The 18,675-nt window shown below is 38.6% G+C and overlaps 1 protein-coding gene across 2 annotated transcripts in view; it reads left to right on the forward strand.

The window, feature by feature from the left end:
- Positions 1-18,675, forward strand: part of LOC124605429 (COP9 signalosome complex subunit 1) — a 96,436-nt gene that overhangs the window by 38,146 nt on the left and 39,615 nt on the right. For both annotated transcript variants that reach the window (XM_047137089.1, XM_047137088.1), the window contains exons 6-7: positions 600-677; positions 8,822-9,057. In XM_047137089.1, the coding sequence (XP_046993045.1) occupies positions 600-677; positions 8,822-9,057 (314 nt within the window). The remainder of the gene's footprint in view (positions 1-599; positions 678-8,821; positions 9,058-18,675) is intronic.

Raw genomic sequence — 18,675 nt, forward strand, 5'->3', positions numbered from 1 at the left:
CATTTCGGCAGCAGCAATCTGAAAATGGCATACATGTCTTCTCCATGAGTCAGAGTAAGTGCCGCGCATGCTCGGAACTGCGATTGTAGCGCTGCTGTGAATAGAAATAGAAACAGAACATACTTTGTGGACAACTCCCGTATTTCTAATAAGGATTGACCACTTGAGAAAAGTTTATATTAATTATCTGATTCAGGTTTCATCAAGGAAACTTATTTTGAATTGAAGTACTGTTACATGTCATTCTGATAGTGTCCATAATAAGAATTCGGTCCTTCCCTGATTTGGAGCTGAAAAAGGCTAGAATATCTTGTTGGTGACATTGCCTTTGCTAGTCAGTGTGGTAGCATTGGACCAAAATTCGTATCCGAAATAAATAAAAAATATGTAAATTATAAATGCAAGTTGAGAGAGTGGAACTTGTGTTTCTCATTATTTCTTATTGCATAAACAGAACCCTATTGAATAACATGTTAAGAAGTTAAGTTTTAAAATATGCAGTCAGACCATCATTATGCTTACCATGCTTTCTTAATCACCTAGTTAACTGTTGTAGAGTTACTCAGGTATGTTGTTATAGTAAGCTCTTGATCCAACAGGTGAGTGTCTATCTGCAGAACTGGTCCCACGTTCTGAGCTATGTTAGCAAGGCTGAAGCAACGCCTGACTTTACAGAGGTAAGCTTCTGCAGTGATATAATTTTTTTATACATTAGATATACTTAGGAATTTTGTGAAATCACTGCAAAACAAGTTGTTAAAACTGTGGTTTCCCACACACTACTGTTATGATTTTCCTCAATATCTTGCTCGGTTTGCATTTTATGGATCAAACCAATGCAACAGTGTTCTTTAATTGCTTTCACCACTTTTGCATTGCATTACATCATATTCTAATGTAGCAGTTTCATAAGTTATTGTTCCTATGTTATCAATATGCTTTCTCTGTATTTTTCATGCTTTCTAGTTCTAACTTCAAAAAAATTTTGTTAACGTAGCTTAAGTAATTGTATTGCACTGTTTCTGTTTTTGCCTGTTGCATTGGTTACAGTTAAACATACAGTTACAAATAACAATAACTACACCCGATAATTGTTCAAATTACCATACAAATTACAACAATTAAAAATAAAAGAATGATGTGTTACCAAAAGCTACGTAGCTGTATGAAGGTGCTTTATTCACAAATACTGGTTTCACATCATTATAGATGCTCTGTCAGGTTTATCTGTTAAAAATACAAATCACTGTATGAAATTCTTGAAATAGAAATACATAATCATAGTGTTCACATAAAACAAGAAACAATGATGAGTACTCACAATAGTTACATTCAGCTGGCTCATTCAGCAGGCATGCTTCGCACATTTTTACAAGTATCTTTTGGGTGTACTCAATTTTATTATGGCAACCCACCATTGTGGTTGGACTTTTAACTTCGGTAACTTCCCAAAAGGTGGGACACTGCAGTTGTCAATCTACATTATGGAAATATGACCATTGTGAGTACTCATCATTGCTTCTTGTTGAATGTAAACATTATGGTTCTGTATTTCTACTGTTAGAAAAATTTTATACAGTGATTTGTATTTTTGACAGATAAAACTGAAGATGCGTCTATACTGATGTGAAACCGAATTTTTGTAATTTTTATGATAATTTGAACAGCTATTGAGAGTTCAGTGGCATTATTGTTATTCATAATGTGCCTGAGCTGTTTTTGCCCTCCCTAGAAAGTTATGTTAAGAATTTTTTATTGATAGAATTATTGTCTTTTCTTCATTTATGTGGTCAGTTAAATGTTACTGTTACTTTTGATTCCTAAGCAGCCATTTCAAATAGCACTACTGTTTTATTGTAATTATGAAAGTAAAAATTTTCTTGTTTATGTACAAAGTAATGTTCACTTAAAATTGTCTCTGTTCCATGTTTCAGCTTTCTGGTGTTTGGTTGTAATTTCATTATCATAATGATTATTATAGTCATTCAGAAGCATTATTTCCTCCGTTAGTTCTAAACAAATCTCTGTAATAGTTGCAGGAGCAGCTAACATCCATATGAAGAGGGTATCACTCTTTCTTTAGAAATGATTCTTATAAAGTGGCATTTGCCTCAGTTCAGGACCTTCTCAGGACTTCACATTTCTCTCTCTCTCTCTCTCTCTCTCTCTCTCTCTCTCTCTCTCTCTCTCTCTACCATTTCTGCTAAAATCACTCTAGCTTATGTTCCAACATCCTACAGAAATTAGATTGCTTTGATGCTTGATGCAGTTCCTTATACTTCAGTGTGCCCCCCCCCCCCCCACCCACACACACACACACACACACACACACACACACACACACACACACACACACCTTTTTTTTTTTTTTTTTTCCCCAAGTTTATGAAAAATCTAGTATCAATTTTACATGACTCTCAGCGCTCTGAGACTGCAGGGGTGTGTGTGTGTGTGTGTGTGTGTGTGTGTGTGTGTGTGTGTGTGTGTGTGTGTGTGTGTGTGTGTGTGTGTGCTGCTGACAAAGGCCTTAATGGCCAAAAGCTTTAATTGTGTGAATGTTTTTATTGTGCCTATCGCGACTCAGCGTCTCCGCTATATGGTGAGTAGCAACTTTCCTTCTCTGGTATTGTTAAATTCTGGACACTTGTAATACAGCAGAAGTTTAGTTTCCAAGACAGAAACAGGGTTGCGTTTATTATATTGTTGTGTGTTGCTTCCCAGTAATCCATACTTACTGACCAGGCTGGTGCAACTAGGTGCTGACTAGTCATTTTTTGTCATCAGTCTACTGACTGGTTTGATGCGGCCCGCCACGAATTCCTTTCCTGTGCTAACCTCTTCATCTTAGAGTAGCACTTGCAACCTACGTCCTCAATTATTTGCTTGACGTATTCCAATCTCTGTCTTCCTCTACAGTTTTTGCCCTCTACAGCTCCCTCTAGTACCATGGAAGTCATTCCCTCATGTCTTAGCAGATGTCCGATCATCCTGTCCCTTCTCCTTATCAGTGTTTTCCACATATTCCTTTCCTCTCTGATTCTACGTAGAACCTCCTCATTCTTTACCTTATCAGTCCACCTAATTTTCAACATTCGTCTATAGCACCACATCTCAAATGTTTCGATTCTCTTCTGTTCCGGTTTTCACACAGTCCATGTTTCACTACCATACAATGCTGTACTCCAGACGTACATCCTCAGAAATTTCTTCCTCAAATTAAGGCCGGTATTTGATATTAATGACTTCTCTTGGCCAGAAATGCCTTTTTTGCCATAGCGAGTCTGCTTTTGATGTCCTCCTTGCTCCGTCCGTCATTGGTTATTTTACTGCCTAGGTAGCAGAATTCCTTAACTTCATTGACTTCGTGACCATCAATCCTGATGTTAAGTTTCTCGCTGTTCTCATTTCTACTACTTCTCATTACCTTCGTCTTTCTCCGATTTACTCTCAAACCATACTGTGTACTCATTAGACTGTTCATTCCGTTCAGCAGATCATTTAATTCTTCTTCACTTTCACTCAGGATAGCAATGTCATCAGCAAATCGTATCATTGATATCCTATCACCTTGTATTTTAATTCCACTCCTGAACCTTTCTTTTATTTCCGTCATTGCTTCCTCGATGTACAGATTGAAGAGTAGGGGCGAAAGGGTACAGCCTTGTCTTACACCCTTCTTAATACGAGCACTTCGTTCTTGATCGTCCACTCTTATTATTCCCTCTTGGTTGTTGTACATATTGTATATGACCCGTCTCTCCCTATAGTTTACCTCTACTTTTTTCAGAATCTCGAACAGCTTGAACCATTTTATATTGTCAAATGCTTTTTCCAGGTCGACAAATCCTATGAAAGTGTCTTGATTTTTCTTTAGCCTTGCTTCCATTATTACCCGTAACGTCAGAATTGCCTCTCTCGTCCCTTTACTTTTTCCTAAAGCCAAACTGATCGTCACCTAGCGCATTCTCAACTTTCTTTTCCATTCTTCTGTATATTATTCTTGCAAGCAGCTTTGATGCATGAGCTGTTAAGCTGATTGTGTGATAATTCTTGCACTTGTCAGCTCTTGCCGTCTTCGGAATTGTGTGGATGATGCTTTTCCAAAAATCAGATGGTATGTCGCCAGACTCATATATTCTACACACCAACGTGAATAGTCGTTTTGTTGCCACTTCCCCCAATGATTTTAGAAATTCTGATGGAATGTTATCTATCCCTTCTGCCTTATTTGACCGTAAGTCCTCCAAAGCTCTTTTAAATTCAGATTCTAATACTGAATCCCCTATCTCTTCTAAATCTACTCCTGTTTCTTCTTCTATCACATCAGACAAATCTTCACCCTCATAGAGGCTTTCAATGTATTCTTTCCACCTATCTGCTCTCTCCTCTGCGTTTAACAGTGGAATTCCCGTTGCACTCTTAATGTTACCACCGTTGCTTTTAATGACACCTAAGGTTGTTTTGACTTTCCTGTATGCTGAGTCTGTCCGTCCGACAATCATATCTTTTTCGATGTCTTCACATTTTTCCTGCAGCCATTTCATCTTGGCTTCCCTGCATTTCCTATTTATTTCATTCCTCAGCAACTTGTATTTCTGTATTCCTGATTTTCCCGGAACATGTTTGTACTTCCTCCTCTCATCAATCAACTGAAGTATTTCTTCTGTTACCCATGGTTTCTTCGCAGCTACCTTCTTTGTACCTATGTTTTCCTTCCCAACTTCTGTGATGGCCCTTTTTAGAGATGTCCATTCCTCTTCAACTGTGCTGCCTACTGCGCTATTCCTTATTGCTGTATCTATAGCGTTAGAGAACTTCAAACGTATCTCGTCATTCCTTAGTACTTCCATATCCCACTTCTTTGCGTATTGATTCTTCCTGACTAATGTCTTGAACTTCAGCCTACTCTTCATCACTACTATATTGTGATCTGAGTCTATATCTGCTCCTGGGTACGCCTTACAATCCAGTATCTGATTTCGGAATCTCTGTCTGACCATGATGTAATCTAATTGAAATCTTCCCGTATCTCCCGGCCTTTTCCAAGTATACCTCCTCCTCTTGTGATTCTTGAACAGGGTATTAGCTATTACTAGCTGAAACTTGTTACAGAACTCAATTAGTCTTTCTCCTCTTTCATTCCTTGTCCCAAGCCCATATTCTCCTGTAACCTTTTCTTCTACTCCTTCCCCTACAACTGCATTCCAGTCGCCCGTGACTATTAGAATTTCGTCCCCCTTTACATACGGCGTTACCCTTCCAATATCCTCATACACTTTCTCTATCTGTTCATCTTCAGCTTGCGACGTCGGCATGTATGTCTGAACTATTGTTGTCGGTGTTGGTCTGCTGTCGATTCTTAGAACAACCCGGTCACTGAACTGTTCACAGTAACGCACCCTCTGCCCTACCTTCCTATTCATAACGAATCCTACACCTGTTATACCATTTTCTGCTGCTGTTGATATTACCCGATACTCATCTGACCAGAAATCCTTGTCTTCCTTCCACTTCACTTCACTGACCCCTACTATATCTAGATTGAGCCTTTGCATTTCCCTTTTCAGATTTTCTAGTTTCCCTACCACGTTCAAGCTTCCGACATTCCACGCCCCGACTTGTAGAACGTTATCCTTTCGTTGATTATTCAGTCTTTTTCTCATGGTAACCTCCCCCTTGGCAGTCCCCTCCTGGAGATCCGAATGGGGGACTATTCCGGAATCTTTTGCCAATGGAGAGATCATCATGACACTTCTTCAAATACAGGCCACATGTCCTGTGGATACACATTACATGTTTTTAATGCAGTGGTTTCCATTGCCTTCTGCATCCTCGTTTTGATTATGAATCAAAGATGCTATCCCTAGACCACGGGTACTACTAGTCATATCTGCCCAGTTATACAGTTTTTGAAAATATTAGTTGCCCCTACATTGTATTTTGAATTGAGTCATTAGCTTGCTTACTTTTTCTGCATCTGTCCGTAACTTGTCAGGATGCACTTCCCATAGTTCTGCATCTTTATTACTCCATCCTCAATTTCCATCACGTTGGCAACACAAAATATCATCCTAGAGGCACTACATTTCAGTTGACAAAAGGTTCTTCCAGAATAATTCCTTTTCTTATTGAGTTATTTTCTTTTGCTTGAATGCTGTATAAAAAATGACTTGCCTCTTCCCTGTGCTTCCCCCACTTCAGGTGGTACAGGCAGAGTGATTTAAATTGGATGAAAAAGGTAAACAGAAAGCTGTATAAAGGAATGAAGGAAACAATCTAAAATTCTTGAAATCGTCTCTCATTGACAGAAGTGAAAATTTCAGAAAAGAATGTACCACGTGTCTTTTCTGAGAATCTTCACACACATTTCCCTGCTATTTTGGCAGATCTGCATCTACACTAGTACTTTGCAGACCATACTGAGGTGCATGGCAGAGGGTACTTTCTGTTGTGCAAGTTATTAGGGCTTCTTCCTGTTCCATTTGTGTCTGGAGCAAGGGAAGAATGATTGCTTAAAAACTTTTGTACACTCTGTAGTTAGTCGAAGCTTGTATTTGCGATTTCAGCTGGAGTGATACATTGGATGTTGTACTATATTTGTAAATCCTTCACTTAAATAAATTGTTCTAGAAACTTGGGAAGTATGCTTTCAAGACAGTTACTGCTTATCGAAAACCATCTGCCATTTCAGTTTTTCAGCGCCTCCGTGGTGCTCTCCCATGAGTCAAACCAACCTGTGATCGTTTGTGCTGCTGTTATTTGTGTACGTCCAGCATTCCTACTGGTTATATTTGGTGTTGATTGTATACACTGTAATCAGTCAGTCTGTCAGTTTTATAGGCTGCGTTTTCCTAATATCCTACCAATGAACTGAAGTCTGCCAGCAGCTTTACCTACAACTGAGCCTTTGTGAGTATTCCATGTCCTATCCCTGCAAACAGTTACACCAGGAATTTTTATGGGGTGCCTGATTCCAGCTGTTATTCATTGTTATTGTAATCATAGGATATTATTATTATTATTATTATTATTATTATTATTATTATTATTATTATTTTAGTGAAGTGCAAAATTTTATTGAATATGTGCAACTTCTTCCAGATAGTAATTCACTACACATAATTGCATCATCCATGAAATCAATATTTTCATGCATTTCATTATATAACAGATCATTAATGTACACTGATGAGCTGAAATATTATGACCACCTGCTTAATAACTTGTGTCCATCTTTGGAACAAAATACATAACTGATTCTGCATCAGGGATCACACAGTTTGTTGGTAGGTTTCTGGAGCTCATGCACAGGTCATGTAATTTGTGTAAGAAATGGGCAACTGATCTGCATACGTGATGTGGTGCCCGGCAGCAACCCAGATGGGTTCCATAGGATTAAAATCAGGTGAATTTGATCACTGAGACACCAATGTGAGTTCACTATAATGCTCCTCAAACCATTGAAACACAATTCTGGCTCAGGGACACATGCGATTATACTGCTGAAAGATGACATCTCCGTTGGGCAAGACATCAAACATGAAGGGATGCAGGTGGTTCGCAGCTGTCAGTGTGTCTTCGATTATTACCACAGGTACCGTGCAGGTGCAGAGTGTCTCCCATAGCATAATACTGCACCCACCAGCTAACTTCTGTGGCACGCTGCACACGTCGAGCCCCCACTCACCTCGATGACGGCGTTTGTGGAGATGACCATCAGTATAGTGTAGCAAAAACATGATTCACCTGTAGAGCTGACACATTTCCATTGATTGATGATTGAAACCCGATAGTCTCGTGCCCACTGCAGTTGTAATTTATGATGTCATTGGGTCAATGTGTGAACACGTAGGGGTGGTCTGCTGCAGAGCTCAGTGTTCAACAACATACAATGAATGGTGTGCTTTGAACACTTGTGCATGCACCAGCATTATGCTCTTTTGGCAGAGGTGCCACAGATCAGTATCTATCCTACTTTATAGAGCAGACAAACCTCCAAACTCCACATTCTATGAAGAGTCGTGCATGTCCAACCATTTAACGCCTAGTGGTAGTTTCACTGTCCTTGTACCTGTTTCCGTAGATGCTCACGACAGTAGGACATGAATATACAACCAGCTTCACAATTTTCAAGATATTTGTTAACAAGCTCTGTGTAATAATAATATGCCCTTTGTCAAAGTCGCTTACGGCAATGAATTTCCACATTTCCAGCCCAGATCACTGGGATGGTTTCCCATCTGTTTCTGCTCTCTGCGTACACACTTCTGTTACCACGCCACATGGCCGCAATACCACCAGGCGGCATGAAATGTTGTGGGGGACAGTTGTCATAATGTTTTGGCTTATCAGTGTACAACATGAACAGCAAGTGTTCAAACCCTTTCCATGGGCCACTGAGGACTATTGAGGCTATTGAGGACTCATGATCCAAGATAATCCCTACCAAAAATCTTCAGTGCAACCTAAATTTCACTTGATATGGATTGCATATATCATACTACTGATGATAAATGTAGGTGTGCTACTGAGTTAAATGGTGTTGATATCATTTTTGTAACTTGTAGGAGGGGCTCACTCTAACGGATAGTGTTCGTGTGTTTTTCACATTGTTTCTATGCATTATTTGCCCTCTCCAGTGTGTCATCGTGTATCTTTGCTATTTTCTGACTTACAGCTTTTTCTGTTTTTGTACTATATGTAATGTGTAATTTATTATGTGATTGACAACATATTTTACCACATTTGTGGGAATGTAAATATATTGACAGTGTATCTTGAAGTGGAAGTGTTCACTGAAACCCTGATGTTGCTCATGTAGGTACATGGCAAAGATAGCAATCAGACGATTCTCACCAGGCTGAAGTGTGCCTCTGCTCTAGCGGAACTGGCCACCAAGAAATATAAGTCTGCAGCGAGACACTTCCTGCAAGCAAATTTTGATCACTGTGATTTCCCGGAACTGCTGTCGGCCAGCAATGTTGCAATGTATGGTGGTTTATGTGCCCTCGCTACCTTTGATCGCCATGAACTTCAGAAGAATGTTATATTCAGCAGGTTTGTAACAAAGGATTTTAATACAAAAAAACTTCATTACTGTTGATGCATGGGTACTATTTACACAATGTAACTTAGCAGTTCATGTGGGTGGTACTGGGAGCAATCCCTGCCTTCCACCAACATGTCTTTCACAGGACAGGCAGCATATATGCAAGGGGAAACATGTGTTTCCATGAAAGTGTAGGTGACAGATAATGATCGTGTATTGAGTTTCTATAAGTGAAACAGAAATCTTGTTGCTACAAATTATAAAAATACTAGTATAGAAATTTCGTAGCAGAAATGAGTCAATACTGGCCAACTTATAGCAGTACAACTGCACTCAGCACCCCCACAAAAATTGCTGAGCTATATTACACTAATGAATCCTGTTTAATATGTAATAACTACAGTGAACTGTATGAAGATAATCTCAATTGTCAACTTTTAAGGCAGTCGATCTGTGGCAAATGCACAATCAATATTTATAGATTTGTAAAAGTTCCAGCTCCCAGTCTGCCTTTCTTCCAGAGCTAAGAGGGAAAAGATACATTTAGAGACTTGCAAATGCAATCAGTTTTTGTATTAACTGAACAGTGCTGAAAGTAGAAATTAGATGATGGGATAAAAAGAAATGTAGAATTGTTAAACCTAGTTATAATGACATCAGGTATGATAATATTTTGATATTTGTAAGGCGTTTCTGAGGGATGAAAGGGAAAAGGGCAAAAGAAATGACAGCAAGGAGACATTATTTATAGGAAATTATTTTTGGGTCTTGTATTGTTATTGTGCAAATAGGTTTTCAGTTGGAATGGATTTTTAACATCAACAACGAAAACTGTCAGAAGTTAAGTGCACTGAGAATTGAGTATTAGATTTGAAATATCCTTCAAAGTGCCTCTGCTACATTCGTCATTATTTACTTTACACAACAGTTTTTATCTCGGGGTATTAATAACTACTTCAGCTGTATGTAGTCCTTTATTATTGGATCACTACAGTTGGTGTGTGCACTAAACGCCACATCTTTAGGTGAACATATGACTAAAACATCAGTGGAAAATCTCAGACACTTTCTACCAAATATTCGTTGTCCATCAGAACAAAGCACCGCTGAAAGGCAGTGTTTTGTTATGACGGAGAATGAATGTTGGGTAAAAAATTTCAAAGTTTTTTCGAGCTAATGTTTTGCTTATATGTTAACTGAAGATGTGGCTTGTAGTGCCACTAAACCGGTAGTGATCAAATAATAAAGGACTAAATACAACTTAAGCGGTTATTAATACCCAAGATGACTATCCATAGCTGTGGTTGCCCTATCTACAAGGTTGTCTGTGCAACAGTCTTCGTTTTAGCTTCTACTAAATAAATACTTTATTTAATTTAGGTGGACTGTGCCAAAATATAATTTCATAAGATAACAAAAAGGGAAAATATCCAAACCCAAGGAACACTCTTTGCCTTAGTTTGTGAGAAAAGACATGTATCAGTAGATGGTAGTAGGATATTACAGGGTGTGTCAAGATGAAAGGATGATTTTTAATTAATAATACCGTGTTTATTACACGACATTTTAACAAGTTTATTGATTCAGCATTTGTTTAAGAGTACTAAAATGCCTGTAAAACATCATCTTATGATTTGAAAATGACAAAATGAGAGTGGTGTCTGTTCCTAGCTGTGCACTCTTGACTCTTTCCAAAGGTGTCGCACACACCCAAACTTCTTTTAGTATGCTAGTGTGTTCCTGGCAAATGGTACCTTGACATTTTCCAGTGTATAAAATAACTAAAAAGAAAGAGAAGGAAAAAAACCAAATGCTGAGATTTGATATTGATAATTCTTTGAGTCAGGCAATGTTGCCATTGTGAGAAACTAATGACCAGGGAATTGAACACTCAATGAAGTCATGTTTTCACTCAATGAAGTTATCTTTGTTAAGTGTGTAAGCTACTGCCCTACCTTACTGAAACATGGCCCAGTTATGTACTACTGTACTTCACAATTCCACCTCTCACTGTCACTTTGTCAGTGTAAGAAGACATTCATACATCACTTCATAGGTTTTGTCTGTCTGGCAGCAAAAGTTCTGATTGCTAACATAACCAGATAAAAGGAAATGAGTTTAGCCACTCATCATGAGAACCAAGTCTTCACTTGATTAAATTCCTGAGCCATGACAATTTTGTGATGCCAAAAGTGTAATTTATAATAAAATATTTGCTGTACACTGCAATCAGAGAGGTGCACATCAGAAGCGAGTTTACAAGCTGGCTGGTATTAATACCCACCACATATCTCACTTGCCAATCTCTTCTTGTGCTCTGAATGACTTTTGTTTTAGGGTTGAACTCGTTGCTCTGAATTATTTCACCCATAGCAGAATTATGTTGCAGGATGAAAAGTGCCCTCTTTGACCTATATTGAAGTGCTGGCTGAGCTGTTGTTGTGTTGCAAAGCAAGAGTCAGAACATTTAAAAATGTTCTCACAAAAGGTGCACTGTGCTTACACAAGCAGAGCTCCAAGGCTAGTGAAACAGCATCATGCAGGCAACAAACAATGTGTAACAGTGCCACAGTTGCATAATACATGAGGTCTTATTAATTAAATACCCTCAGGTCTTTTTGCCCCACACTGTACTTGGGCAAATATTTTTGTGATTGTCATTTGTGGAGATTTGATCCATACCATATGGAAATGATTTAATGGGATATTGTAGGCACTCATGACAAGTATTTTCAGGACAACTATAAGTTACTGTTCTTGACAAGTTGTGACTAGTACATAGGTTGATCCTTGTCAAGGAACAGGACTTAAGAGAATTATAGTCCTGGCAGCGAAGAATATTGATGCATCCTAGTATACTATTTAGTAATGAGAGCTGGACCCTCTTTAAAACTGCTCGTTCAGTGGTACTTGATGCCTTAGAACATACCTCCATCAGTAGGAGTTCTCGACATAAAATTTACTGTCCACTGTTACCGGTGTGCCCCACTGGAATGTTAGTTCACCTGCAGTGTTCTAGTAGCACAATGAACATGCAAAATCTCTCTATCTGCCACTGCCAGCAGCCTATTTCACTTTTGCCTGCCGCAGTGGGCAAAAATGGGTTCATCTGTTGTCAGAGCTTTAACTGAGACGCAAAGATACTCAGTGTGGCAAGGCTGTAGTGCCACATGAAATAATAATAATAATAATAATAATAATAATAATAATAATAATAATAATAATAATAATAATAATAATAATAATAATAATAATAATTAATAATAAAAGAATAGGCCTCTGGTATGTTCTGCCAGTCGTAAAAGGCGACGAAAAGAACAAACCACTAATAGGGCTAACCCCCCCTTTTAGTGTGATTAGTTGGTTCAGGACAGAACTAAAGAAGCCTCGGACAAGCGCCGTCATGGTCGGGGACGACGCTTGAACCCTATGCCCGCCCACAATGGTAACGACACTGCTAGCCAACTGGAAAATGATTTAAATCCAAATAGAGGTGTTTTGCAGGATATGCTTCCTGCAACCACCCTAGAAGGAAAACAAAGACAGAGGATGAGATGGTCAGATGAAGTTACCGACACCTCATGTTCTGTTATTACCAAGCAACAAACCTAGGAACCAACACAACTGGATACAGATCACAAGTATACACAACATTTATTACCAGATACCCAGAATTAAAATTTTTAACAGAACAACGATTAGCTGATCAGATCCGTGTAATAATAAAAAATAACAGGATACCCCAGTCAGAATTAGAAAACATCAAACATCAAGTACAACAAATACTGGAACAAAATAATGTGCAATCAGAAGAAGAAGAAAATACAGTAATGGACTCAAACATCCCAGAGCAAACAAACAAAGAACAACATGCACCAATTAAACAATCAGAGGAAAACGAAATCTTAAGACAGCCACCAGAACAAGCACAAATAGAACACGAAGTGACACAGATGTTAGATATAGAAGAAAAATTTCAGCTAACATATATAGAATACAAAGACACAAATACAGACATTAGACCATTCTTGCGTAGACCACCAAATAACCCACAAGTCGAAACAACAATAAAAACTATCAACACAGTCATACACAACAAAATAAATGAAAATACAACTATGGAAGAGTTACAACTACTGGTTTATATAGGAGGACTCACTACACTAAATATACACACTAGGCAGAGATCAGAACCAACCAACACACAGAAGAAACCCACAAAACCAGCATGGCAACACAGGCTACAGATCAAAATAGAAAAACTGAGAAAAGACATCGGACAGCTAACACAATTTATAAGAGATGAAATCTCGGAAAAAAACGAAAAAGGTTAGGTAAAATCTCACAACAAGAAGCGACAGAGCAATTAGACGAAAAGAAGCAGAAATTACAAGCATTAGCCAAACGACTCAGAAGATACAAAAAAAGTGAAAATAGAAGGAAACAAAACCAAACATTCAACACAAACCAAAAGAAATTTTACCAGACAATAGATAACACACACATTAAAATAAACAATCGACCAAACATAACAGACATGGAACACTTCTGGAGCAACATATGGTCAAACCCGGTACAACATAACAGGCATGCACGGTGGATACAAGCAGAAACAGACACATACAAGATGATACCACAAATGCCTGAAGTGATAATTTTGCAACATGAAGTCACCCAAGCAATTAATTCTACTCACAATTGGAAAGCCCCTGGAAATGACAAAATAGCAAATTTCTGGTTAAAGAAGTTCACCTCAACACATTCACATCTAACTAAATTATTTAACAGTTACATTGCAGACCCATACACATTCCCTGATACACTTACACACGGAATAACATATCTGAAACCTAAAGATCAAGCAGACACAGCGAACCCAGCTAAATATCGCCCCGTAACATGCCTACCAACAATATACAAAATATTAACTTCAGTCATTAAACAGAAATTAATGACACATACAACACAGAACAAAATTGTAAATGAAGAACAAAAAGGCTGTTGCAAAGGAGCACGAGGATGTAAAGAGCAACTGATAATAGATGCAGAGGTGACATATCAAGCTAAAACTAAACAAAGGTCGCTACACTACGCATACATTGATTACCAAAAAGCTTTTGATAGTGTACCCCACTCATGGTTACTACAAATATTGGAAATATACAAAGTAGATCCTAAATTGATACAGTTCCTAAACATAGTAATGAAGAATTGGAAAACCACACTTAATATCCAAACAAATTCAAATAATATCACATCACAGCCAATACAGATTAAGCGTGGAATATACCAAGGAGACTCATTAAGTCCTTTCTGGTTCTGCCTTGCTCTGAACCCACTATCCAACATGCTAAATAATACAAATTATGGATACAATATTACTGGAACATACCCACACAAAATCACACATTTGCTATACATGGATGATCTAAAACTACTGGCAGCAACAAATCAACAACTCAACCAATTACTAAAGATAACAGAAGGATTCAGCAATGATATAAGTATGGCTTTTGGAACAGACAAATGTAAGAAAAATAGCATAGTCAAGGGAAACCATACTAAACAAGAAGATTACATATTGGTTAACCACAGCGACTGCATAGAAGCGATGGAAAAAACGGATACCTATAAATATCTAGGATACAGACAAAAAATAGGAATAGATAATACAAATATCAAAGAAGAACTAAAAGAAAAATATAGACAAAGACTAACAAAAATACTGAAAACAGAATTGACAGCAAGAAACAAGACAAAAGCTATAAATACCTATGCCATACCAATATTGACCTACTCATTCCGAGTAGTGAAATGGAGTAACACAGACCTAGAAGCACTCAATACACTAACACGATCACAATGCCACAAATATAGAATACATCACATACATTCAGCAACAGAAAGATCCACATTAAGCAGAAAGGAAGGAGGAAGGGATTTATCGACATAAAAAACCTACATTATGGACAGGTAGACAATTTAAGAAAATTCTTTCTAGAACGAGCAGAAACTAGCAAAATACATAAGGCAATCACTCATATAAATACATCGGCTACACCACTGCAATTTCATAACCACTTCTACAACCCTTTAGATCACATAACATCAACAGACATGAAGAAAGTAAATTGGAAAATGAAAACACTACATGGCAAGCACCCGTATCATCTAACACAGCCACACATCGATCAAGACGCATCCAACACATGGCTAAGAAAAGGCAATATATACAGTGAGACATAAGGATTCATGATTGCAATACAGGATCAAACAATAAACACCAGGTATTACAGCAAGCATATTATTAAAGATCCCAATACCACAACGGATAAATGCAGACTTTGTAAACAACAAATAGAAACAGTAGATCACATCACAAGTGGATGTACAATACTAGCAAATACAGAATACCCCAGAAGACATGACAATGTCGCAAAAATAATACATCAACAGCTTGCCTTACAACATAAACTTTTAAAACAACACGTTCCTACATACAAGTATACACCACAAAATGTACTGGAGAATGATGAATACAAATTATACTGGAACAGAACCATTATAACAGATAAAACAACGCCACATAACAAACCTGACATCATACTCACCAATAAAAAGAAGAAATTAACACAACTAATCGAAATATCCATACCCAATACAACAAATATACAAAAGAAAACAGGAGAAAAAATTGAAAAATACATCCAACTGGCTGAGGAAGGCAAAGACATGTGGCATCAGGATAAAGTTGACATCATACCAATTATACTATCAACTACAGGAGTCATACCACACAATATCCACCAGTACATCAATGCAATACAGCTACATCCAAACATATATATACAACTACAGAAATCCGTAATTATTGATACATGTTCAATTACCCGAAAGTTCCTAAATGCAATATAACACATACCGTACAGTTAAAAGGAAGTGACCCTTGATCAAGGTCCGCGTCACTCCTTTTTTAACCGGACTTAACGTCTGAGAAAGTGAAAGAAAATAATAATAATAATAATAAAAGTAGTTGTAATCAGTGTGTACAATCACTCTTTGAAGTGGTTTCAGTTCTGGATACACCCTTGAATGTGTAGGCAGTCTGTTTGTGTACCATGTTGAGAGGGTAACTGCAAGAAGTGGTGGTGGTGGTATTGACTGTATGTTTTGTCAGACTGGCTTCTTTAACACAAGTGTGTCCCATGTATGCTAAGGACAGAATGTGTGAAGGCGATGTAGTTTTTAACTTGTGTTGAAAGATTGTGACGTTTCTGAGATAATTCACTTGCAGTGTGTAACATAGGCAGTGGCCTTCACTGGCTTTACTGATAATGGCTTGTTGACTAGACTTTGTTGCCAACATGTATGGGGACTATGAGCACAGAGGTGGTGCTGGTGGCAATGTAAACACAGGTACTACTTCCAACCAAACATCAGACACACATACCTGTAGTCACAACTACTGAAATGACTAAAATTCTATTTTCAAAACACATTCATTCGACAAAATAATCAACATGAAGAGATTTTTGTACAGTATTCCTTGTCTGTGACTGTCCTGCTTTGGGCTAAATCCAAGTATCGCTTACTGCAGTTTTCAGTCTGACATAGGCACTGCTGTAGCACTGTCTCCTCTTGTCAAAGAGTGGTGGGGCTTCTTCAGATAGGAGATATGTGATGAAACCAGAGCAGTGGCAGTGAAAGCAACTGGAAATGCAACTTCGACTGGTTCATGGAGGAGCGCACTCTTGATCACATTAGACTTATATCCTCGTGGGCAGTAATATTAAGCTCCACACTATTTGTTCCACATGGTACATGACATGAAACATGTTCCACTCTGCCCGTGACCTCTGCAGCAGGCCGCTAGAGTTTATTGATGGACTCACTGTCTGGTGAGCCAGCCGTCCTGTGTAGTTTGTATTGTTTGAGGGAAGTCTAGCTTACAGGAGTTAAAACTCGGCCACAACAGTAACTATGTGAACACATTTTAAGAGAGTAAATTTTAATAGATGAAATTATCATGCAACATACTAAACAAGAATAACTGATGAACACATTGAAGAGTGAAACTTCCTGGCAGATTAAAACTGTGTGCCGGGCCGAGACTGGAAAGTCGGGACCTTTGCCTTTCGCGGGCAAGTGATCTACCAACTGAGCTATCCAAGCACGACTCGCGCCCCATCCTCACAGCTTTACTTCTGCCAGTACCTGGTCTCCTACCTTCCAAACTTTACAGAAGCTCTCCTCTCATTCTAGAAACATCCCCCAGGCTGTGGCTAAGCCATGTCTCCGCAATATCCTTTCTTTCAGGAGTGCTAGTTCTGCAAGGTTGGTAGAGCACTTGCCCGCGAAAGGTAAAGGTCCCGAGTTCGAGTCTCGGTCGGGCACACAGCTTTAATCTGCCAGGAAGTTTCATATCAGCGCACACTCCGCTGTAGAGTGAAAATTTCAGTCTAGAAACATTGAAGATCAATTATTACAACAGTAACTGAAAAGACGAGGAACAGATAAAAGTATGATCATGCATAACATGACAAAACATGAATAAAGAAAATGCCAATGGCCCAAACATGTCAAGTATGGCATTTTTTGCCAATGAGATGTTCAGAATTGAGGAAAATAACTTGAGTAGAAATAAACAATTAAGTGCCAGTTTAACCCACATATGCAGCTACTAAAAATGTTTACACACACACACACACACACACACACACACACACAAGTTTTATTGGTTTAAAACCTTGCCAGTTGCCAGGAATCAAACAAATTTAAAAATTGTTTTGGTTGTAGACTCTACTTACTGCCTTTCATCAGTTTTCTGCTGACATCTGGAAGGGTCGTCTGTGTGCACATTTGTCAAGTAGTCCTGCATCTGGTATTTGTCCTTTTTGCCTATTTTCACTTTGACTTGCAGCACTACCCGTTTCTTAATGTAAAACAAAACTAAACATTGCACCATTGTCACACGTAAATGTAGCCTAGTGCCTCTTATTAAAGATACAAACCACTTCTTTCTCAGAATGTTCACCGTACTCACCCCATACCACCTGGATCCCTATTCATCACTGTTGATGCCACCACCCTGTTCAGAAACATCCCCCATGATGATGGCCATGACCTTGCTGCGGCATCCGCAAAGTCTCGGCACTTCGCCAGAAGATGATGAGTATGTCACTCGTCGAAACGTCACAGTTTGAAGACACCGCCACCCGGCTGGAAGCCAGAGAACTCTTCGCCAGCTGTGTTACCAATTGTTTCTTTAACAATTTACGACGCACATTAGATATCCCGCTGGGATCTCTACAGTAGTACCAGCAGAGCTTGGAAAAACAAATGAGTTACGAAATGACATGTAATTCACGATACTGTCACTAGGAGACTAGTAAGCTGCAATGGCTGACGATGGAAGACTGACGACACAGCAACGATCGGCAATTGTGTTACTTTTTCATGAAACGGAAAGCCTTGTTGTGACTCAGAAGTGTTTTCGACAACAGTTTAACACACGATGGGTTCCTTGCAAGAAGACCATCCACAGGTTGTATGATAAACTTGTACAGGAAGGAACAGTATTGGAAGCGAAGCGACCTCGGCCTAAGCCTTTTTGTTCGCCAGAGACT

Source organism: Schistocerca americana, chromosome 3 (assembly GCF_021461395.2).
Source record: "Schistocerca americana isolate TAMUIC-IGC-003095 chromosome 3, iqSchAmer2.1, whole genome shotgun sequence".
Taxonomy (NCBI): Eukaryota; Metazoa; Arthropoda; class Insecta; order Orthoptera; family Acrididae; genus Schistocerca; species Schistocerca americana.